The 25,390-nt window shown below is 46.1% G+C and overlaps 1 protein-coding gene across 1 annotated transcript in view; it reads left to right on the top strand.

The window, feature by feature from the left end:
* Positions 1-25,390, top strand: part of CCDC149 (coiled-coil domain containing 149) — a 97,066-nt gene that overhangs the window by 56,414 nt on the left and 15,262 nt on the right. Inside the window, exons 5-10 of the mRNA XM_040625214.1 lie at positions 9,790-9,906; positions 10,695-10,867; positions 11,579-11,651; positions 13,124-13,208; positions 15,306-15,450; positions 23,540-23,616. Coding sequence (XP_040481148.1) covers positions 9,790-9,906; positions 10,695-10,867; positions 11,579-11,651; positions 13,124-13,208; positions 15,306-15,450; positions 23,540-23,616 — 670 coding nt within the window. The remainder of the gene's footprint in view (positions 1-9,789; positions 9,907-10,694; positions 10,868-11,578; positions 11,652-13,123; positions 13,209-15,305; positions 15,451-23,539; positions 23,617-25,390) is intronic.

Consider the following 25,390-nt stretch of genomic DNA (forward strand, 5'->3'; position numbering starts at 1 on the left):
GACAGACCAATGAGTATGCAGGTGACTAATTATTCTTTTTTTTTTTAAGAAAGAGTGCCCAGCTGTGGCTGTTTGTAATGGTCCAGGATGAGGTATCAGAAAGCTCTTTGTAAACCGTTCCTCTTTATGCTTCAAAGGAACAGAGAGATGTCCTCTGTAGGAAACCCAAAGGAAGAGAGCGCTCTAATGAAAAGCACTTACCTTGGGGCATTCTAGAAATTAATTACAAAGAATTAAAATGAGTGATAAGGGCCCGTCGCCTGCTCCAGCCCCAGCGTATCTTGTTCTGACTGGGGTGTTGATTATGGACTATAGACAACGCTCAGTTAGTTCAGCAAGCAGCCAGACTGGTTCAGTATTCCCTAGTGTTTTACTGTCAGGTGAATTAGACACATTGGGTCTCAGAGACCATATTGGAGCCTGTCCCGCCCTCTATGAGCGCATAGCTTGGGTGGCCCATGAGACCAGTGGTTTTGGACATTCATCCCATAGACCAGGCATTGTACTTACTTTTTAGTTTTTTGTTTTCTTAAGTAATATTTACTCTTTTTTTTAAATTTAAAATCAATTTAATTAACATACATTGAGTTTCAGAGTAGAGTTTAGTGATTCATAGAGAACTGGTTCTGAGAGATAGCTGCCCAAAACTCCTTTTACAGCACACCATATCCCAATCACACTCAAGTACAGAGACACTGAAGCACCTTCCATCTGCTTGGTGGGGCCCTATAAAGACTGTGGCTCTGAGGTTAATGTGTACTGAATTGGCTGAAGGTAATTCAGGGGCTCCCTAACTGTGTGGTCTTGGGCCAGTTGCTTAACTTCTCTGTGCACAGTTGTTCTCTTTGGTACAATGGACATAACAGGAGTATTTGCCTTATAGTTCATGGTTCAGTGCAAATCATTTCAACAGAGCTTTATTGAAGACCCAACTATATGCTCTATGGATTGGGCAGTCAACAGTGAGTCCCTGATTTCATGGGGATTCCATTCTAGTAGGGATAGATGAACAGAAATCAACTAAACAAATAAATATATTCTATTTCATAGATTCTGAGATGTAGATTTTCACATCTGAACATCTCTGATATATAGTCAGTGGTATCGTGTTGCTATGATGGACAATTTTTATTCTTTTTAGAAGTATGTAATAGTGGGTCTTAAAGTTGATGGAGTTTTTTTGTTTAAGATTTTGCTTATTTATTTTAGAAAAAGCTGGAGAGTGTGAGCAGGGGGAGGGGCAGAGGGAGAAGGAGAGAGAGAATCCCAAGCAGACTCCGTGCTGAGCATAGAGCCTGGTGCGGGGCTTGATCCCACAACTCCAAGATCATGACCTGAGCTGAGGTTGAGAGTCAGACGCTCAACTGACTGAGCCACCCAGGTGCCCCTGGAGTTTTCTGTTGTATGAAATACAGTACGATATATCAGAGGGTGTCTAACGCTAAGTGGAAACATGTCTTAGAGCACTATGGGGTGCAGCCAGGGCAGAATGGGGACGTTATTTATATTGCGTGGTCGGGAAAGGCACATCTGCTCACATCCCCTTTGCCGAGAAACCTGAAGGGCGTGTGGCAGGAGGTGGTCAGGTAACCTAAGGATAAGGTGCACAGCCCTGAGGCAGGGACAAGCTTGGGATGATAAAGGCATGGAAGGGAGGCCAGTGCACCTTTTATGAGAATTAACTGTGAAAAGTTATGCAAAGCTCTTGACACAGAACACGCTTCACTGGGGGAACAGTGCGCGGTAGCTGTCGTAGTTGTTGTGGAGCGAGGGATCAACTCCAGGACCCAGGACTGCCAGGGTGGACCTCCCAGCCCTGCCATTTACCAGGTTTGTAACATGGGCAGGTGACTTTAGCTCATTGGAAAACAGGGCTACAACAGTACCTCACAGGATGCCTTGGACTTCACCGGGTTCGGGTGTGTAAGCACTGAGGCCAGGGCGTGGGGTGTGGGAAGAGCCACATACAGGTTTGCTGTAAGCGGTAAGAGATTGCAACCTTCGGAGAGGGGTCGCTGTGGCTCACTGACCTCAGCAGGGACTCAGGGCAAGAGTCTTGGCTCCAGAGCCTGTGTCAGCCTCTCTGTGGGGTGGGGTGGGGGGGTCTCTCCTGTAGAGGACGTGACAGTGTTTGCCTCTGGGAATCATGGCAAGCATCAAATGCGAGCCCTCCTATGTTTAAGAAGCATTTAAGGACCTTTTAGCCAGACACTGCTATGGGTACCGGGGATTCCAGGGCACGTGATAAGGGAGGTTCCTGCTGTGGTGGAGCTGATGGTAGGGAGGGCACGAGAGATGGCTGAGATCATTTCTGGTAAGATGAAGACAGTGGGGCCGGGTGGTATGAGGGAGAGCCACTTTGGGGTGAATGGGTCTCTTGATGGTATCCAGGGAAGACTTCACAGAGGAGGTGACATTGGATCTGAGACCTGAAGACAGGAAGGAAATGGGTTCTGGATAGACCAAGAGGATGTGCAAAGGCCCGGGGGCAGGCACAAGCATTTATGTTTGAGGCATTGAAAGGGAGCCAGCCACGCTAGAGAACAGAGAAAAGGCAAGTGGCTGAAGATAAAGTCAGGAGGCAGGTGGGGAGCAGCTCACGTCCTCATGCTGTGCCTTGTCAACCTGACTAAAAACTTTGGCATTTGTTCCAATGCAGTGAAAAGCCACTGAAGATATGATGTGTCAGAAAAGCTTCTAGCACATTGTTTGGCTCAAACTGTGTGCTGGTTAACCGGGAGACGTTGATATACACACTAATGAGTGTGTGTGATCATCTCCAGAGCCTTGGGAAGAAGACAATGAAAACAACTATATATATTTTTTTGGTTTGGTTTTTTTTTTTTAGTGACAAATTCTTTTGTTTAAAGCTAGAACTGGATTGTCCCATAGATCTAGGAATTTGGACTCTGATATACATAATAGAGTTGCCCACTGGAGCCTTTTTAAGCAATTATGTCCTATTTTATCGAGGGTATTTCAAAAGGTCAGGGGGCAGTTGGAGAGCATATGGAGAAAACCAACAGGAAAAGTAAAGATAGGCAGGGCCTTGTTTATTAAGTTGGCAGGCACGGCACTACGCCAGATGAATGTCTAATAAATGTCTTTTGATGCTGACCTCTCCCTAGGTGAGCTGTGTGCAGCAGTACACAAGACCTGGGGGTGAGGGAGGGCTAGCGTCCACTTCCTGTTAGCAATTCTTTCAGCTGATCTTCCCAGTAACCCCGACAAATAGAGTCTCTGCCTAAGAACGGTAACCATACCAACTGTACCTGGGGACTGCACTTTAAAAGCTCGTCGGAGAGTTACATCAATAGTGATCATGGCATTGTAGCTGCACTTCATGAGGATAAAGCCCTCCCCCCAGAGCTGGCATTGTGCAGTGCACAGGCTGGGCAGCTATATGTGGCTGTCCTGTTTACAAAATAGCTTTTATCCTTCTTATAAACTGAAGGTGTCCCCCCCAGATTCATATGTTGAAACCTAACCCCCAGGGATGGTATCGGAGGTGGGGCCTCTGGGAGGTGGTCAGGTCATGACAGCACAGCCCTCATGAATGGGATTAGTGCCCTCGTAAAAGAGACCCCAGAGAGCTCTTTTGCCTCTTCTGCCAAGTGTGGGTACAGCAAGAAGATGGTTGTCTATGAATGACAAACCAGGGACTCATCAGAGATGAAATCCACCAGTGCCTTAAGCATGGATTTCCTCACCCCCACAACTATGAGAAGTGCATTTCTGTTGATCATTAGCTCCCCAGGCTATAGTGTCCTGTTATTGCAGCCAAAACAGACTAAGGCAGGGGTTGGTCCTGAGAAGTGGGATATTGCTAGAACAAATAACAAACGTGGAAGTGAATTGGGACCTGGATAATGGGTAGGGCTGGGAGAGTTTGGAGGTGCATACCAGATAAAGCCTACATTGCTGTGATTGGACCATCAAGGGCGATTTTGGTGAGGCTTAGGAAGAAAAGAGGAGAGCTGCAAAGAAAGCCTACATGTTCTTGGAGAATACCGAAGTAACCCTGAGGAGGATGTTGATAGAAATATGGACAGTGAAAGCCATGGAGGAGGCCCCCGAGAGAAATGGGGACGTATTGGAAACTAGAGGGAGGGCCTTCCTTGTTATGCGCTGGTCAAGAACTTGGATGAATTGTGTTTGAGTCCATTGTTTTATGGAGGGTAGAACTTGTGACCAATGAAAATTGATATTTAGCTGAGGAGATCTTGAAGCAAAGTGTTGGAGACATGGCTTGGTTTCTCCTGATTGCTTATGAAATATAAGAAAAATGATTTGCAGATGGAATTGTTAAGCAAAAAGGACCCAGAACATAAAGATTTGGACAGTCCTTAGTCTATCTGTAGTGTGGAACAAATGAGACCACCAAGGGTATGGCCGAGGTGACCATTTGATAAGGAGATAAGTATTGACCAGGCAGCTCAGACAGAAGCCAGGTGTTGTTCTTACAGATAATGAAAGAACGAATATGAAGGCAAATCTGAGATAACCCAGTCTGGTGAGTATGGGCCTGGGGTCACGGTGGCCTGGTTTCAAAGGATGGGGCTGCCCAGGCCCGTAGGGCCAGCAGAGAGCCCCTATGGGTTTGTCCTGCCGAGTCACGGGAGTGAGATTGCCACCTCTAGTGGGTCCAAAGGCAGAACATCGAGCCAGAGAGGATGAGTTTTGAGCCTTAAGGTTTAATGTTGTTCTGTTTGGTTTTTAAACTAACCTAGGACCCATCACCCCTTCCTTCTTCCCTGTTTCCCCCTTTCGGAATGGAAGTGTCCATCCTCTGCCTGTCCCGCCTTTGTATTGTGGAAGCGCATGGCTCGTCTGGTTTCACAGGCTCACACCTAGGGAGGTTTCCCTCAGGACAATCATAGCTGGAGTCTCACCCGTATCTGCTCTCCATGCTATTTCAGTGAGGTGCTGGACTTTGGAGTCAATGCTGGCCTGAGTGAAGGCTTTGGGGGCTGGCGAGATGGAATGGATATACTATGTATGTGAGAAGAGCATGAATTTTAGGGGGCTGGGGGTGAACCGTTGGAGACTGAATATTTGGGTCCCCCCACAAATTTGTATGTTGAGATCCTAACGTGCAATGGGATGGTAGCAGGAGGTGGGGCTTTTGCGAAGTGATTGGGTCAGGAGAGGGGGCGCTCTGATGAATGGAATCGGGGTCCTTATAAAAGAGGCCGCGCCATCTCTGTCATCTCCTGAGCCAGCAAGAAGACCGCCGTCTCTGAAACAGGAAGCCGACACCACGTCTGCCAGCACCACGATCTAGGGCTCGCAGCCCCCAGAACTGCGAGAAATAAATGCTGCTTGCTTCTAAGCCACTCGGTCGGTGACGGTCTGTTTCAGCGGCCTGGATGGATGAAGACAATCCCCATTTTCAGGAAAACAGATGGCACCTGGGGCCCAACAAGGTTAGGTGACGTGCCAAGGTGGCACGACGGGGAGGAGCAGCATGGGGATCCGAACACAGGTAACACCTGCGGGTAGCAGCCGCTCCTGCCCCTGGCTACCTGTCACCATTGACAGGGGAAGACGGGTCCAGGCAAGCGAAGACCAGATGAGGAGAAGGTGTGGAGGGCCGAGGAGCAAAGCCTGCGATGAGATAGTGGCAGGGAGCGAGTCGTTCCAACGGGGGCCCCCCACGAGGACCAGAGTTTGAACCGGGCCTCGGCGGAGCCGTCGGACTCCATCCGCGGGGTGGGGGAAGGGCACCCAAGAGCCGTTTTGCCACATGGTTTTATGGCCGTGTCCCTCAGCCACATCCCAGCTGCAGCTGCTCTGCAGCCATCAGCCGACGACTCACACCCATAATTCATTCATAAACGTTTATTTCCATCTAAATCAGCAAATGAATACATCTATTGGAGGCAGGCACGCGCCTCACAGGGCAATGATCCGCTTCTCGGGCTGGCACGGGGAGGCTGGCCCCGGAGTTCTGATGGCCCCGTTTGGGGGAAGTAAGTGCCCCGAGCAGTCGCTTCATAGCCATTTCCAAGGTGGGAAGTCAACATCATCGCCTGCGGTCTACAGATAAGGTTGGCTCCCGAGCTCTGCTTCTGCCCCTTGGAGGACTGGACCGCCCCAGTGGGCGTATGTATGGGGACACTCACGTGGAGGATGACAGTGATGACAGTCATAATAATCATGACAGCAGCTTACACTGCACGCTTCTTGTGTTTCAGGGGCTGTGCTCAGTATTGCAAAAAAATCCCTTCCTCTCTTAGGATTAGGTCCTGAACTCAGCACGAGAGGCAAACACTTGCGTCTAGCCACCGTTCTCCCGATGGTCGCTTAAATTGTCCGTAAAGTTCAGGGCACGTGGCATTTAGGTTCCCGAACCGGGTAGTATGGACAAATATGAACAATGTGAGTGTGTCTAAATGCATTAGCAGTCGTTCTCCCATGCCCCTCTGTCCAGGACCCTGAGAGCAGGGGTGCGTAGACACCCAACTTAAAGCATTCTGCTTGTTCATCCTCTCTTCTCCATCACTCTCTTCCTCCCCTTTTTACTTTCCTGCACCTCTCTGCCAAGCATGGAAATTTGAACCCCAAGTTAAATGCTCACTTAAAGCAACTCCACTCCTTCTCAGTTCATGCTTATAGCAGCCCCCCGACCCCCACCCCCCGGGAGCTATACTCTCCTGCTTCAGTGGAAGATACTGCAGCTCAGGGAAGGTCAGGCCGGTGCACAGTTGCACAGCCAGCAGACCGTGGAGCCAGGACCCAGACCCCAACCAAGACAGACTCCAGAGCCTGTGAGGCTGTCGCCCTGGAAGGCAGGGGAACTCTTCCTGCCGCATCTCTACCGCAACCCCCTCCTTGGGCCCCTTCAGCTGGTTGCACTTGAGTTTCAGACCAACTAACGATCCAGCTATTACCAGTTTGGGCCTCACTTTTAAAAATAAATGTTTCAACCAGTCCAGCCCTGCAATTTAATAGGCAATATTGTATGCATATTAAACACCAAATGATTGTTAACATATTTATTGAAGCTTAACAGGCATGGGGCATATAAAAGATGACTCTCTTATATGGCTGTCAGACCTCAATAAACATGTTTAATAATTAATTGGCGTTAAGCAAACATAATTGTGTGATTCTAAATTAGGTGTTTGGTGAAGCGTTCTGTGCGTGGAAAACCGCAGTAGTGTTTTATTACTTCAAGTTCAGGCTGTCAGTCTGGCTTTTCACATATCGAGGGAAGTGGCCCCCATTCCACGCCGTGTCCAAGGCCTCCTGTGGCCTCATGCCAAAAAAGGCCCAAGCCCTCTTGTTCCTAGACCCTTTGATCTGAGAAACGTTTCCCATTTGGTTAGCTGTTCGTCTTTCTGCATATCCCCTTAGGGTTCTGAAAGTTCTGAGCCAAGAAATTGTGTGATGTAGAAGATGTTTTCACTTATCAGCTTCCAGTTGAATGAACCAGTTCTGCCCTAAACTCCACTCCCCCCCACCATGCAGGTGATTCACATTATTCACGATAGCTCTGCTCTCTGAATTCTGTGCGAACAGCGAATTAGCAAACACCGAACCATTGCTCCTAGGGGAAATGCAAGACTAGGTTCCTCTGAGCCTCTGGTCACAATATCTTTTTTATCAATTCACACAGAACTTTGTTTTATGTGTGTTTCTGTGTAAGGCCATCTTACTTACCCTGTACGGTTGATTCTTTCACGTTGAACTCAGGGCGCATAGCACCGTAACTCACACCTGACGAGTATTCTCTGTCAGACACCTCACAGCCTTCATGTGCTGGGAACACGAGACATCGCTTCAGCAGCGTGCATTTTAAACAGCAAAACACCAAACAAAAAGCACAAAAGCATGAACAAACAGGGCAGTGAATAGACCATGAAAGGGACACTTGTTTGCAGTATGAGAACTGAAACAAGACGGTAGAGCGTCGCCTCGTGCTACCTCAGCTGGGAACACTCCTGTCGGATGAGTTACATTTTTTGCAACTCCGTACTTAACCCGCACATGTCTGCCTGTGATGCGAAAGTGCCACGAATGTTGATTTTGAGATTACAGATAAATGTGCAGGTAGGTAAAGTCACACAGATGGGATCCTTGAGTAATGGCAATCAGCTATAATCAGATTCCATGAAGCACGGCCGTCTGTATACCTCAGTATCCTCCGTCCTCTGCCAGCCCTTTGTGCGAGCTGCCCAGAGCATTGTCTGCTCAGTATCAGCAATGCTTTAGTGCACAGTCAGTGCACAGTAAATATTGGTCACATTCAATTGGGTGGTTTTCAAATAAGGACCCCAAATCGATGTTGTTTGAAAATGCTCTTTGCTTTTCTTTAGGCACCATTGTTTCCATATCCGTTGCTATTTATTGTCCCAATCTAGTTAATAGTCCACCTTGGCTTTTAACTTTCTCTCACCTGCCCCTAAATACTTCAGAGACTCGAAAATCCATGTTCTTGGCTAGCCACGAACCCCATGCTGGAATGAGGAAGAGCTTTCCCCAAGGAGGCGTTGCTGGCTGGGTCATAGAAATCTATCTCCAGGATGTCCTCTATCTACAAAGCCGATCCACACACACCCTACGGGGAGGTGGGGGAATCAGGCTTACAACCTTTTCAGAAGCAGCTCAGGAAGCAGGGCCATAACTTGAAAAAGTCGGTCTCGTGGCCACCCGTTTGGCGCTGAGCTGCGCACTTAAGGGCTCTTCTGGCCCCATCAGATCTTCTGGAGATCACAGTTTCCATGATGACCCTACCGCAAGGTTTGCAGTTGTGTGTGGGGCTAGGCGCCAGAGTCTGGGGCAGCTCTGGGTTCTGCAGGGATCCTTTGGAAAATTACATTTTGAAGACTGGAATTTTATCCATAGGCATTTAAAAACCTATAAATACAAGTCTGTTATGAAAATTGTGTGTGCTTATTTGAAAAGTTAAAACATAGAGCATAGAGAACACACGGTCTCACCATGACCAAAACACACACACTTAAAAATTTTGGTATATTGGGTCATTTTTTCTTTTGTGCACAGGTTCTTTATATAATTTCAATTTTACTGCAAATGAAAGTTAGTCTTCTGCTTTTTGTTCCCCGCTTAGCATGCTATCATAAGCATGTTCTGTGTTATTACACAGTTCATCACCCTTATTTCCAACAGCTGCAAACTAGCCCATTGATTGATTGCACTACACTTTGCTAGCCATCTCGCTCTCATTAGACGTTCTTTCTCATTCTTTAGCTCTTTCTGGAAATGAGAGTACAATCCACTTTTTCTTTTTTCCTAAAGCTAGTGCATGTCTGGGATTGTTGTTAGCCCAGGTTGTCAGAAGCAGGGTTACTGGATCATTGGTGGGGACATTTTTAAGGCCCTGGATGATGTAGTCTCATCGTTATGATGTGGGAGCACACACCCATCTTACTAGATGCTTCCAAAAATTGCGTTACCATTTTGCTATCTTTGCTAAGTGTAGAAGAGACCCAGAGTTTTTTCTTCACTGTGGCAATGCTGCAAAGGACCTCCACCTTCAAATGCCCAGGCCTACGTTCCTGTTAGACTTATACTGTGTATGCACGCAGATGTGGATATATGCATGTGTGTACAAACTACAATATATATTGTGTTGTTTTTTTTAATTCATGATATTGGCAAGGAATTTCTTTGTCTTGTGCCTTTCCTTAGTATTACTTGAAAAGTCTTACCTTCCACAAATTTCTGCCTAAAATGCTTGGGTTTTTGTTTGGATCTATTCATTTTAACACACACACACACACACGTTCTCTCTCTTCCTTCTCCTACTAATGGAAAATGCAGCTCCTGAGGATGACAATTGCCAAGCAGAGGCTTGGAGACGAAGAAATTGGCGTGCGGCACTTTGCAGCTCATGAGCGTGAAGACTTGGTTCAGCAGCTGGAGAGAGCTAAGGAACAGGTTATTGCTAACATCTGTTAAGGGTGGGGGATAGGTTTGTACCATTGGACTGGGCCCCCTGTTTCTCAGGGGAGGGGGGCGAGGTGCCTGGGATGCCAGTTGGAGGCCGAAGGAGGGTGTGAGTTGAATGCTTTTACTTTTTCTCCTTACTCTGCTAGTTCCCCATCTGCCTCTTGTGGTTCTTGCTTCCAGCAGGTCTGTTCTAGTTTGGGGTACCACTGCTCTGAATGCAGGAAACCTCCCCCTACTCAGGATAGACAGGGAAAGAACAAGATGTGACAAACTGGCCTTAATTTGCAAGTTTCCTGAAGTGCTGAGTGATGCTTTTTAGGCAAAATCTCAACGGGTACAGAGCCCTAGTTAGGAAACAGGGAGGAGAGCCTAGACTTCATTTCCCTTCTCTCGCTAATTGGTTTTGAAGAGCGGAACAAGATTTCTGGGTCTGGAGTAGCTGGAGAAAATGTGCACGTGCAAGACCCCGGTTGCTGTCGCCAGAGTCTGGATTTGCCGTCCCCGAGCCTCTGGCCTTGGGGCACGCGGCCGTGGGGAAGGGTTGGGGTCTGCTCCCGAGCTGCTGTCCCCCACCCTATCTTAGACGTAACGAGTGTCTGGCTGGGAGTTGCTCCCTTCCCTTAAGCTTTGATCCAGCGCGGGGTGCTTGTGTTTTATAGCGTCCTCGGGGGGCATGAATATGCCCTGTCGGGGTCGGTCAGCCAAGCGGAAGGCCCCATCTGTGGCCCTAAGATGACGTCTGAAGAACTTCAGTAAGGACACTTCCTTGGTTTCAGATTGAGTCTCTGGAGCATGACCTGCAGGCCTCCGTGGATGAGCTTCAGGACGTTAAGGAAGAACGGTCTTCCTACCAGGACAAGGTGGAGAGGCTCAACCAGGAGCTGAACCACATCCTCGGTGGGCACGAGAACCGCATCATTGACGTGGACGCCCTCTGTATGGAGAACAGGCAAGTGGCCAGGCCCGGGCGCACTCAAGCAGGACGTTGGCCGGGAGTTCTCTGGAGCCCGAGCTACGTTTGCCTTGCAATGAAAGGATGGTCCCACCACCGAAATGGTGATAGTAATGCCACGCATTAGCTGTGAAAGTCAGAAAAGAAGCAGCACACCCCTACGTGCGTGCATCCCCAACCCCTTTCTCTCTCCCCCTACCCTCCCCACTCCCCAGCTGGGCAAGAAGGGTAGGGAGCCAGTGAAAGCTGCTCGGTATTGCTATCAAGGAGAGGGAAAAGAATAAGAAAATAAATTGAGAAATTCCCTTAGCTGTTTCTTTTCCCCGAGGCAAATTTCAGGGTGTGTGTGTGCATGTGAGTGTGTGTCTAATTTAATGTTATGTCTGGTGTCGCCTCTTCCTGCCTGCCTTCCCAGTGGAATCATCTTAATGAGAATTATGTGAAAACTGTGTTGATATCCCTTAGGGGCTCTCTGCAGAAGGCTGTTCTAAAGTGGGGTTTCTGTGATTTGGGCATATTTGTCCTTGATCGCATCCATTTAAGAAGAGGTCACCGCGATGTACTTTTCTCCTCCTTTTGGTGGTGAGAAGGCGTTGTATGTACACGATGGCCCTGGGGGCGGGTTGTTTTCTTTTTTTCTTCTCCTACTTGCGTGTGTGTTTTTTATTTTGCCTCCAACACTTCCTAGTTGCCTGTTTTCTTTCCTAGGTACCTTCAAGAGCGATTAAAGCAACTCCATGAAGAGGTCAACCTCTTGAAATCAAACATCGCCAAGTACAAGGTAGAGAATCGTGATGATGCCGGTAATGGTTCACTATTAGACATCTAAATGCCATCCTATGTTAATTCCCTCTGATGTGCCAAAGACATTGGAGTGCTCGCCTGTCCTCCCAGATAGACGAAGAGCTTTCACTGAGGTAACCAGGAAGAATTAAGCCCAAAATGACAAACACAACAAAAATAGCTTTTGCGAGAGCATCTTCGTTGCTGTCACCTGGACAGGGCACATGGAGCCCGCCCGGATCTGGACGTGGCCACTTCACAGCTTCGGTCCACATACAATTAGGTTTCTTATCAGCTTTTCGAAAAAATGTTCCATCATCAGACGCTATTTGTCTCATAATCATCCATAAGAAAATGGTTTCCGAGCGACAGGAGGAAACCAAGATGGGGAAATCACAGTCTAGGAGAGAATGTTCACGTCACACTGAAAGGACAGAATGTTTAAATTCTCCCACTGTTGTTTAGACTCATTCCAGCCCCATTAGTTTGATAATATCTATTTCTGCAGATGTTCGTTGTAAGCGTTATAATTAGAAACATCTCCTGGGTTTCTCTGCTTTGAAAATAGATTGATTTCTCTTCCTGAGGGGTAAAGTTTTACAGCAGTCTAGATGCTTGGGAGAACTTTCTCGTTTTCCTGGCTTTGACGTTAGCTTTTTTCCTCCGAAGTCTCTATGCTCTTCTTCTTTTTCCACGCTGTGGGGGCCACACTTTATGCCAGTCTATATATACGCACACGGAGCCAAAGAAGAATGCAGCTTTTAAAGTTGTATAATTAATACATACATTTAAAAAATGTGTGTATGCATTCACTTAACAGCCTTTATTTGGTTCTTCAATGTGCCAAGCACTGGCTACACAGTGCATATCAGTTGTAATGTAAAGGTCTGAGATAGGAATGGCACTTTGGGGGGCACCCGTGCACCTCCTAACCTTGTGTCCGTGGCACACGTCATTCTTCGGTCGTGGCTTTTTCCAGTCCAGCCACGGAAGCCTTCCAAAGACCAATAACGATCTTTTGGCATCAGCAAATGCAAGTAAACCTGTTCTCCATCTCATGTCTATTCAGAAGGGGTTTCCATAACCAGTGACTTCACACATTAGACGGAGTTCTTGCTTTCAGATTTGATTTAATTTAATGAATACGCATTGAGTGCCTTTTATATATAGGAGAAAGTAATTGCTATCATTCTACTGGGCACTAACTTTAAAAAAAAACAACAAAAAAAAAAACAACTCTCGACCAGGTCCATAAATTTCATAACTCTTTGGCGGGGACTCAGAATCGTACAAGTTGGGTCAGCGTTTGGGGTTTGCCAAGGGTTCTTGTGTGCCTGAAGGGAGATGCATCTACTCTAAGTAGGTATTTTTCTTTCTTTCTTTCTTTCTTTCTTTCTTTCTTTCTTTCTTTCTTTTTTTTTTTTTGGCTTTTTTGATAGAGATTTGTATTTTCTCCCAATGCTGCTTTAGAATGCTCTCGAGAGACGGAAAAACTCGAAAGGCCAGAGTAAATCTAGCAGCAGTGCGCTGACTGGAGTCCTCTCTGCGAAGCAAGGTAGGATTTGTTCTCTGGAGGGACCTCTTAGGACCACAAAATGCCGGAGCTCGGGGTCCGCATCTCCGTTTGTGGATGGGGAACCAAGGTGGTTCATAGAACAGCCCTTCCCAGACCTCCAGCTGCATCAGCATTGGCTGGAGGGCTTATTTGAAAACAGATTACTTCCCCCCCACACACAGAATTTTTTATTTAGTAGGTCCAGTGGGGCCCCAGAGAATATGCATTTCTAAAAAGTTCCTGGGTGTTGCTGATGCCGGTTCTGGAATCCTGCTTCAGGAACCGCCACGTTAGACGTCTTTCTAATAACGGGACCCCCTTCACATCTGGTCCCCTATCCTGTGCTCTTCCTTCAAGAATGCTTTCCCTCCTCTGATCACCCGTTTAGCATCCCCCTGAGTCCGTGTTCCAACCTCGCCGAGTTTCTCCTTTTTCTGGCCTCTGTGACCAGAATAGAAAAGTCTCACAGCTGCTGAAATCATTTTATCATGGAACATGTGCCTTTTTCAAAGAAGCTTTTATTGATTGCAATTCTGTTCCTCCTCCTTGTCGATTCTGATGAAAAATAATGATCTTCCAGGAACAGTCCAGGGGAATAAATAGCAGAGAGCTTGCTTCTGACACTTAATATTTGGGAATTCAGTTCTCAGCGTAAGCCGCGGGTGGAACATGCTTGCCTGGCCCGCTTTCGGGTTGTGGGCTGCGTAGACCAGCGGCCATCACGCGGGAGCCGTCATCAGAGCTGGAGTGGCTTGGGGGGGGGGGCTGCTGAATCTCCAACCAGCCTCATAACCAAGGCACTTTCCCAAGCAACTTCTGTTTTTCCACTCAACTAAAAAAAGGATACCCTAGAATTGTTTTTAAACAGAAAACCACACTACTCCACAGAAAGGTGGAGTAGCCCATGTAAGCTTAGCTCTGGGTACGCTTGACGGCCAAACCGCTTTGAACGGCGAGACCCAGTCTTATCACTGATGTGGGGCGTGCCAGCCACGCTCAAACGCCACGGCAGAGCCATAAGCCCAGCACGGCCTCTCTGGATAACCCTGCGGCAACTTATTTTGTAAAACCTTGAACTCATCCCCTTTGAGCAGCAAGAAATAATTACCGTTGTACGAAAACATATTGCTTGAGGAAAGTGTTTCCTACATTAGTTATAAGAAAAACAAACATAGGAAGTAACCTAAACGTCCAGCAGGAGTTAAAGAAATTATTCCGTATCTCTCTATGGGCTCCCAAGCTGCCTTTACATTTTATGTTTTAGGAGATATTGATGGTGAGGAATGGGGTTAAGTGAAAAAAGAAGAGCTTTTTCTCATTTCAGAAGGAAAATGTATGAATCTGTATATCTGTGTATAGGCATATAGAAAATGATGTCCAAAGATCTAGTGAGAGGTTTATTTTTTTTCTGTCTGATAAGAGCACAAACGGTGTCTTTTTTGTAGTAACTCTTGGTTTCTAAAGACATGCAGACACAAAATATATTTTGTATTTTAAATGATGTCCCGTATGATCTTGCCACCCACCGAGCATAGCACTCCGTAGGAAACTCTGCCACAAAGCGAGGAGCTCGGGACCAGAGTCCTTGCCATTTGCACGACTGTGTGACCTTCAGCTGATGTGTCTCATTCATCAGCACCTTGCTTTCCTGTCCATGAAATGGGAATAAATAATACTCCCCAGGTGGGGTGTTGTTTTTTTAATTTGGGGCCTCAAATGAGTTAATACAAAAGTGTTTCGAAAGGGTAAAATACTGGACAGATGCAAAGGATTATTAACCCTTTAAAAAATCAGCAATAAAAGTCCACGAGACTTTCTTGTTTCTGCTCAACCCTCACACTGAATTTTATTTTGTTTTACTTTTGACACCTGGAGTGGATTCTTCAACACAACCTCGTAGCATTTAGAAGCGGGGAACCTAGCCCAGCTTCATTTTCCAGGAAGAACGGACATTGGTTTGCATTCCAGGGTTCTAGAAGGACTTAAGACTGAGTTGTAAACCGGGGATGTACTGTATGGTGACTAACATAATATAATAAAAAATCATTATTAAAAAAAAAAAAAAAGACTGAGTTGTAAACTTTATATCCCACCTAGTTCAGGATCTGTTATCTGAAGATCACGGGTGCAGTCTCCCAGCTACTCCACAGTCCATTTCTGATCTGAAATCTCTGGCAACGGCCCTGCTGGAGACAATCCACGAGAAAAACATGGTCATCCAGCACCAGAGACAGACCAACAAGTAGGTGGCTGGACCCTCGGGTGGGTGGTGCATGGGAGAGACATGGGATGCTGGCTACCAGTGGTGGGTGGCAACCAGGAGGGACAGCAGGCCTTTGGGGAGCCAGGAAGGGGGCCCTTAAGTCTGGAAGGACACCTCCTAAACTAGAATGGGGTGTGTGCATTATGACAGCATCTTAGCCGTTGGCCAGAGTGGGGGAGGGGGCATACTACCCGCCATGACGTCTTGAACGCCTACCCTGATCCACCCACTGAGGAAGACAGACGTCATGCGCAGTGTTGACAGTACAATTGCCTGGGTAACTTAACCTCCCTCTCCTGCGGGTCTTCTTCAGGGAAGGCCCCTCCTCAGTGCCATCTTAACCTCCAGCATGGCAATGAGGGGTTCTGACCAGCAGGAACGCCAAGCATGAGCTTCCACAGGGAGCTAGCTGGGCCTGGAAGGGAGTGCCATGCCACTCTTCCAGAGAGGCAAAAAAGGTGGCGGGACGGAACAATTAAAATAGGGTGTCTTCCTTGGCTTTTATAAACGTATTGACTAGGTGGGGCAAAATCAAGTTAAAGTGGCCATTAGGGACACATGCAAAATTGGAGGTGTTCAGAGAATGGTGAAGAAACTATAAGCTAAAGCAGCAGACATGGCCAACAGGGCTGGCTTTGAGAGCAAGCAACCGTGGAAGAGCCCTGCCCTAGGTTTGGAACTCCCCAGTTGCCCTCTTGAGATTCTTAATCATTTTTGAATGAGGAGGCCTGCATCTGCATTTTGCGGTGGGCCCCCAAATTATGGAGCTGGTCCTGCTCATAAACCTACATGTAGCACCAAAACGAAGGCATAGAAGTGAGCAGGCTCCGAAAAGCTGGGCTTCCAGCAAGGACGGGAGGGGTGACGGACTCGGGGTCCTGGTGAGAGGGAGGGGCCCAGGGAGAGAGGCAACTGGAAAATGATGGAGAGTATTGTAAAAACAAAATAGAAAAAAGAGAAGCTGGGAGTGAAGGGAAGATCGCGCAGGAGATTAAGATATATATAAAGAAGGCAGGGAGCAGTGGAGGGAGTCTGGGCAATCTCGGAGGGATGACAAGGGTAATTTATTGACAGAAGAAGTTTTTTAAATTCTTTTAAAAGAAATCTTAGCCAAGGAATGAAACGGTCAGGTGCTAAAATGCAGATACTTCTCAGGGGAGGGAGGAGAAATGGAAATCTCCCCAGAATAGGTACGAGGTCTATTTTATCCAGGCAGAATCCCCTGTAGCCGGTAGTGTTCCGCACGAGCCTCCTTTGTCCTCACTGACTCCCTATAAAGACCCCACTGGGGCTCTTTCAAACCTCCTCAGGTCTTCTAAACCCTAGTCTGTTCTCAGCAGGTAACCTCAGCTGCTCTTTCACTGAGAAAATAGATGTTCCTCGCCAGGAACCCCAAGACTTTCTCTCCCCTGAAGCCAGTGCCTTCCACCCTCTCCCTCCTGGCTCTGCGAAACACACCCGCCCACCATCCTGTGGGTCCACACCATCTCCCCTCCTCTGGCCCTGGCTCCCCTGTGAGCAATGCTTCCCACCTGTTCCAGTCCTGCCCCACCCAACCCCCAGCTGCAGCCTCTTCACCCAGAAACCACACGGAGCTCCTTGAACCCCCAAAGCCTTTCCCCAGCTCTGCAGCGCCCCTGAATTCCACTCACCCAGCATCTTTGTGAATAAGAAGACCACCTTTTCTTCTTCAGCAGCCACCCCCTCAAAGTGTGTTCTGGGGACGCCCATGTCAGAACTACTCGGAGGCACTGGTTTTGAAATGCAGAATCGGGGGTTTTCTGGAGGGTTCTGGATCTGAACCAGCCCCAGGGGATACCGTGCACAGGAAAGAAAGCCCACCTCGGCTTCAACACCTCTTGAGACCTCTTCCCCGATCTTCTACAGCAGTCTTCCTTTGAGGGTCTCCAGGACCCCCAAGCCCCACTTTGTGAGTCCGTTTCTTTTATCATTCCTCTGCATCCCAATTCCCACCCTGCACTCATCTCCTTGGGTTCCTCTGACTTTCTCCTCATCCCCCCAATTCCCTCCATGCCCCTCACTTCCAGCCCAGGTGTCCGCCAGGCCTTCTGCTCTCCTTCCCCACCCCTGGGGGACTTCATCTCCCCCCGATCTCTGCCTCACACTCTCTGCAGGCGGTTCTCAGAACTCTTATCCCCGCCTCATCATCCAGAGCAGGACCCACGTTTCCAGCTGCGAGGTTGGCGGTTTCCCTCATATCCCTTCAACTCTTCACATTTAAGGACTCTAGACTGTGGGCTACCCACTCCTTAGTACGTTTTAAAACCCTTGAAAATGCTTGTGCCCTTTGACCCACATGGTCTGCATCTAGGAATTTATCCTAAAGAAAAAAATCAGTATGATGCCCTCAGGTTCACATAAACGGATTCATTTATAATGGGGAGAAAACAGAAACAACCCAAATGTTTTTATTTATATTGTATTGTGTTGTGTTGTGTTGTATTTTGAGAGGGAGAGAGTGCACAAGGGCAGAGGGAAAGAATCTCAAGCAGACTCCGTGCTGAGCATAGAGCCTGACGCGGGCCTTGATCTCACAACCTGAGATCATGACCCGAGCCGAAATCAAGAGTCAGACGCTTAACCAACTAAGCCACCCAGGCGCCCCCTCCAAAATGTTTTTAAGTTGGAGGCTGGTTGGATTATAGTAAATCCATAAGATAGAATATTATGCAGCCATTTAAAGCATGACTTGAAGAATATTTAATGGGCTCTGCCCACCATCCTCATACTCAGATTCAACAAAGCTCCATGTCATGCGGGTTGAAGCTGTCCCATTAGAATCGCTGTTCTCTCCCAGGACAGAGGACAGTGCTGGGCCTACAGTAGTGCTCATGCTTATTTAATGAACGGATGATAGAATCATCTTCTGATCCTTTTTCTTGTTCCCTAGTACTCTTTACAGCTTTCATGGATTCAGTACATATGTCAGGCCCTTGTCGTGGGCCTTCATGTACTCTTCCTGGCTGCCCCCTCTGCTTTGTTCCCACCACACTATCACCTCTTCCTTAGGAAGACCCTCCCATAGATCCTCCAACCACAGACCCCAGACCCTCCACCACCCCCAACCCCCGAACTCTCACACCTGCCCACCAGCTACAGTTCTGATCACGTCACAAGCCTCCATTAAACAGCTGGACTTTTCTTTTTGTGTTTGTTGCAAGTTTTTATTTAAATTCTAGTTAGCTAACATATAGTATAATATGGATTTCAGGAAAAACCAGGACCATTAAAGCAGAGACGTGCTGCCCACAGAGCTCAGTAACCCCAGGCCAACAGCCTGACACTCTCACCTCTCAGGACAGATTCATTTCTTAACGTGTTCCTACCGTAACCCTACTGCGACCAGCATGCCCCAGGCTCCACGGGCTCTCACCCTCCATTGAGAAACACACATGTCCGTTTTGCCAGGTTTAATTTTGGGTTTTTTCTTTGTTTGTTTTTGTTTTTTCAAGTTTAATTTTATTTTAATGCACCTTGTCATTTGTAACTATTATTTAATAATTTTGTACCATCTCATGGTTCAGATTTTTAAAGGTTAAACAGCAATGTGTCTCTCAACTACTACCACCTCTCAGCCACATCTCTCCTTCCCGGAAGGAAGCACTGTTCCTTATTTGTTACGTATCCCTTTCCAAGGGTGCATATGTAAATACACGTATAACACATTTCCACAGACACATAAATATGCTCGTGTATACTTGTATAAATATCGTCTTTTCTCTCTTCCTTCCTTTCTTTCTTCTTACAAACGGTAGCTCATATTCACCAAAAAAAAGGGTTCTTTTTCACTGTTCTGCACCTTGCTTTCTTCCCCCATAACAATAGATCTTAAAGATTGCTTCATATCAGTACATAAAGTACCTAATGTGCCATTTTTAAAACTTAGAAGGTGTTTGGTTTCATACTTTCAGTAACTGTTTTATTTGGGGGCATGTAAAAAAAACTAATTATACAACAAACGGTGTGGGGCTAGGAATAAAATCTGAATTCGGTCTGCTTCCTCTGACACCTCCCCCTTGACTTAACCTTTTGTAACTAAAATAACACAATAGTTTTGTGTTGGTGGAGCATGATGAGCGAGAACAAAGGTGTTCTGTTCTGTAAGCCTGTGCTCCCCCTGCTGGCTTTCCACCTCCTGACACCTCCCCCCCCCCCCCTTGAGAAGACCCAATGGGAGCCATCTTGAAGAACTGAGGAATCCACTTAGGACTTTATTTTTTGAGAGGATTTTCAATCAATGGGCATTTTGCTTGAGGTGCTCAATGCCAAAGAGTTGGCAGTTGTCTGACTTGCTAAAGAAGGGATGAGCTTCATGTGACTTATCAACAGGAAGCAAAGCAGTAACGGAAGAAGCAGGTGTTGAAATCCCGTTTACTGGACAGCCCTGTTTAGTTCTCCAGTCAACACTTCGCCGGTGGAAGGGTGCTGGTGCTGGTGCTGGTGCTGGTGGTGGATACATGAAGACATACTGGCCTTTCACTGCCCTTCCTGCCATGCTAACTCTGTTACTGCTCTCCCCCACCTCTGGCCAATGATAAATAACTTGAAAGTTCAAGATACTGGGAACAGCATGAGCTGTCATGGATGAGAGTAGAGAGTCAAGGCCACCGAGGGTGGAAGTGGGGGCAGGGTAGAGCCACAGTGATTTCTTGATGACCGGGTTTTCCCCAAGAACCCTCACTTAGGGATTTCTGCTCCTGCGTGGTCTGGGGAACCGGAGCGGACATAGAGTGGTGGCCAGCTCCCAAATCAGGTCTGTGGTTGCAGATCCCCTCTGACGTTCTTACTATCAGAAACTACTACTGAAAATCTATCTGGAGGCCTGACATGCTGAGGATTTTCCTAGACTGCTAGGTAGACATATGCTGAAATCCCTCCTATAGCTAAATAAAAACCTTATTTTAAAATCTCCCCCCTCCTACCGAAAAAAAAAAAAAAAAAACAAAACCCTCTCAAACCTGTTTATGCCTCAAGCTACTGCCCTCGCTGTCGCCTTCGATTCCCTGCTGAACTACTTGAAGAGTCATCTGTATTCACCTCTTACGGTTTCCCCGAGTCTGCTTCTCCCAACCCTGTCGCTTGGATTCTGTGTTTACCCCCTGCACTGTCCTGAAACATCCCTCTGAGGGTCAGGCATGTCTTTGAGGTGGACTTTTTCATCCAATGTGACCAACCTTCCAGAGTAAGACAATATTGACCCACCGTCCCACCTGGGTCTCTCTCTCCCCTTGGCTTCCTGGCTGTACGTGGCCTGGCTCCCCTCTTCCCTGTCCAGCTTTGCCTCTAGGGCAAGGGGGTTCTCTAGGCTCCTCTTCTTCTGACTTCTCATACTCTGCTGGTGAGCGGGCCTACTCCCCAGCCTCCAGGCTCATCTCTGCACTCCCAGACATTCCTTCTCCCACATGGTCAGCTGTCTCCATGGTTATCCCACAGGCACCTCGAATTCCTCACCTACCTCCGTATTATCACTCCATTCGGTTGACTTCCCACATCGCCCCTTCCCCCCAGCTTGTTGGGGGCCACCACCATCACTGACTTGGACATCACCCTTCTGACTGGTCTTTCTGCTTCTACTCATACTCGTTCCAGTCCATTCTCCACTCTGCATCAAGAATACTTTTCCTAAATGGCGTTAGGCTGCTTCTCTGCTTAAAACCTTCCAGTATCCCCTACGGCTTCAATAATTGTGTGTTGAATTGGTCAAATTGAATTCAGCGGACCCTGTGCCTCTGTTTCCTGCCTTCCTCAATGCCTACTGCCCTCTCTCCCTGGGCTGCACCACCCCACCTTCCGTGGACCACCTGCCATATTTGTTCAGCGTGAAACCCATCAGAAAGTGTCTTTTTGTCATTTGAAGAATCTTGGGTCCTAGCGTACAGGTCAGCCCAGCTGCAGCCACATTTCAATTAGGAACAATTTTTAAAGAGCTCTCGCTCCAGACGCAAGAATGCTTGGTTTAAAGCGCCACTGTGAGGTGTTGGTTAAGAGCATGCACTTTGACAGCAACGGAGCTGTAGGCTCAAATCCAGAGTCATCACCAGCTGAGTCCTGCTTGTGGTTCTGGTCAAGTTAACTAATTTCTATGCCTCTGTTTCCCAATGGGAGGAGTAGAGCGGGCTGGATGAGAGCATGGGGGGCGGCAAAAGACACAGCTTGGAGATAAACTGTGTGCCCTTGGGCAGGTTGCTTAATGCCTCCTTTCCTTGGGGTCCACATTTGTAAAAGGAGGATAATAATACAATGTACACCGCAGGGTTTTTGTCAGGTCAGATGAGATCAGGTAAGCTCAGTAGGTGTTGAGCAGGGGCTCTTGCTGTTCCTGTGAATGGTGTTTCCCATTTCTGGGAGACAGGGCTCTGTTATCCGGGAACATCAGGAGGAAAAAAAAAAAAAGGCAACCAAATGTCCTTTCACCACGCCTTCAAACGTTGCCCTGATGGCATCCTTCAGCATACACAGAACGTTAAGCCTTATCTTTGGTTTCCAAGAGGCAGCCACACACAGATGATCTGATCTCGTTAAGAAACAGGCATCAACTTGAACTCTGCTGTGATTGCATCTCAAACCCATCAGTTGGTGAAAAGGGAGCTCGGATCAGAAGGTCTGAGCAAAATATTGAAAGCGAGATTACGACGAACGGTGTTTATTGAAGGGTCAGGGACATGAAAGCAGAATAGACCCAACAAATAGGGTGAAAATTGAAAGTAATTGATAAAGACTATGCAGAATTTAAGACTTAAAGAAAAGAAGAAAAGCTCACAGTACCTAGGTGAAGAAAACCACATATAGTAACGTCAGAGTTTTCTGGGAGCTCAAAGGGAATATTAATTAAGATGCTGCGAGTCAATTCAGGTAAAATAAGGATGAATCCAAAGCCATATATATATGTGTGTGTGTGTGTGTGTGTGTGTGTGCAGATACATACATATTCATGCCTCTGTGTGTACGTGGGTGTGCGCAGCTATCTCTGGAATATAAAGAGAGGTAGGAGAACAATTCTAGCATTCTGATTTCTCCTGCTGAAGGGAATTGAAACTTTGCTATTAAGGTGATTTCCGCATCATTTTAGCATGGCAGAGCCAGGAAAATCCCCCAAATAATATAAAGCCTGGTTTTTCAATTTCCAAGCCAATGGAAAGTGATTCAAGTTTGAGATGACTATGAAATCATTTCCCAACTATGTTTAATTTTGTGTAGAGTGGAAGAGGGGTAATACATGCCCACATTTATGTCTTTCCATGCATAAAGTTTGGCTTCCACGTAAATGGTATAATCTTTTCAGATACACGTTCGAGAAATTATATGTCCCAGTGCATCAGAATGGTCACCTTGGAAAGCAATATAATTCTTCTAGTGATCCTACAATGAGTGGAAGTTCTTATGAAAGGCCTGTTTCTTCATTCTGTCCATAGATAATTGCAAGCCTGGAAAAAAGGAAAGCATTTTCTTTAACCAAATATGTTTATTGAACATCTACAATCAACCAGGTGTTGTGCTGGGTATCAAGGATATATGGATACCAGTAAGACATAGGTTAGGTCAAAGAAGGTAGCTCTTATTATTTTATTGACTCAAAACAACTTTACCACGCATGTTCACCATCTTATTGGTTAGACTTGGTGGTTTCCAGAACTGAGGTCCACCCTCAAAGAATCAGGTTGATACTACTAAGGGTATTCAAACTGAATTCTAATCTTTAGCAATGAGCAGTGCCCGATAGAAACTGTGTAAGACGTTTGGGCAATGGTGGAGTACTTGTTTAGCTCCACCTTTATGGGAGAGGACTCACTGGAATGGCAACATTTAATATTTTTTTATCATTCCCTTTATATTTTCACGTGTACATTCAACAAAGTGTGTATAATATATATATACATGTATATTCTTTGTGCGTGCACACACACTATGTTTCCCGCATATACTTTAAATCTCAAAACATTTTCTATCCAGGTACTCTAGGGGGTTCCCCCAAGTAGCTTGTTCATAGCCCCAAGAGCTGATGAGATGCCCATTAATTTGTCTGTTGTCATTTTCTTCCATTTTCTAGAATCCTAGGGAATCGAGTGGCTGAACTAGAGAAAAAATTAAGAACTCTGGAAGTTTCTGGTTTGTGGAGTCTTCCAGGTAAGCAGAACTTCCTGAAAGTTATTTTCCTTTTTTTAAAAAAGGCAGCCCTCAAATCATTTGCAAAGAAGATTCTACTTTTTAAATATCCTTTTATTTGAAGATCATTGTTAAAAAACCTACAAGGGCTTTAAACTTAGAAGCCATCAATTTTGAGGAAATCAGAAAAACGCATATAAATATGCAAGTTCCCATCTGTGAAACCATGAAGTTTTGCTAGCCTAAATTCAGAAATTGTCAGTGTATGTGTCTGTGTGCGCTTTATTTTTCACCTTTGGGAATATAGTAAATTGTTTCATTTTTTTTTACCTCTAGGTATCTTACAAAGATTTGCTCATTTTCATGATCATCCCTAAAAATGAATATAAGAATGTACAAAGATTTGTTCAATTTACTCCTCAATCCTAAAAATGAATATAAGAACTGACAAAAATTTGTTCTAGTGAATTATCATTCCTAAAAAAAATGAATGAATCATAACTAAAAATAAATATACTGACAAAAATTTGTTCTATTTAGTTACCATTCCTAAAAATGAATACAAAAATGAGTATAAGAACCTTCTTCTCCTCTCTTCCCCTATTCCATTTTATGCAGCTTAATAATCAAAATTTCCTTTGGAGATTTTTTTTCCCCCCACAATTGTACACGTTGTGAGGAAACTCTGATGTTTCACTTTAATTAGCTATATTTAGCCTGTTTGTCTTGGTAAAATACCCCCTTCGTGAGACCCCCATCAGCTACTCCCCTTGTCTTTGCTCTCCGGAAACTTGTATGTATCATTTCCCACCCCCTCCTCTTTCCCTGGAAGCAACATTGTATATATATTTTTAGTTACTTAACCTTTCTGCACAAACCAGCCTCTTCTACCCTTGAATCGTATCTGTTGCTGCCCTGTAATGTTCAAGAAATGAAACTTGCCATAGGGACATGGACAGCAACGTTTTCTTAATGTAAATTTGAATAGCTGCCTTAGGTTGCCTGCAAGTGCGTTTCATAAATTGGTAGTTTTAGCAGAGATTCCTTGAACTTGATGTCAAAAGACCTAACAGAACTAATTAGTGGCAAGTGCCATTCTGGGGATTTGAATGATCCATTTTGCACAAGAACCTTTTGATGCAGTTAAAACCATATCTTCTTTGAAGGCGTTTCTTGTATTGCACTGAATTTCAACACAGGCAAATATATCATTTATTTGTGCAGTCAGATTTCTATTTCTGGGCATATACTAGAGTTTTGATTTTTTTTTCCCTCCAAATAACTTAGTGAAATTTCATGATGTTTTATTTCTCCAATTTATGTAAAAAAAAAAAGATGGAAGTTGAATAAGGAAAGGAATGCTGAGGATTTTCTCTCTCTGGTGCTGTTTGGTCTGGGCTGGAATGGCTGTTATGCATTAACAATTCTTTCTTTCCTCCTTTTTGCTGCCTGAAGGCCTGAGCTACAATGTTTCAGTAGGATTCGGGAGTATGTTCTATTTAAAATATCTGTGTTTGTGGCTAAAATCAGCATTAATTTCACCCCTGCATGTAAATAAATAGAAATGCATTCTCTATGTATCATTGCACTTTTCTGATTAGAACAGTCCATTGGAATAGAGAATTCAATTAGTACCAAGCAAATATTAAATGGTAAAATGCGCTTTGAGGGACCCGGCTAAATGGATTTTATGCCATGGCTATGTTTGTTCTGGTGTCTGGCCTCCACACACACACAGAGTGGGAGCACAGGAAAACGGTGGGCTCCCCAGATCTGCTACAGTTGATGTAAGGGA

This window comes from Ursus maritimus, unplaced genomic scaffold (assembly GCF_017311325.1).
Source record: "Ursus maritimus isolate PB19 unplaced genomic scaffold, ASM1731132v1 scaffold_8, whole genome shotgun sequence".
In the NCBI taxonomy this organism is placed as follows: Eukaryota; Metazoa; Chordata; class Mammalia; order Carnivora; family Ursidae; genus Ursus; species Ursus maritimus.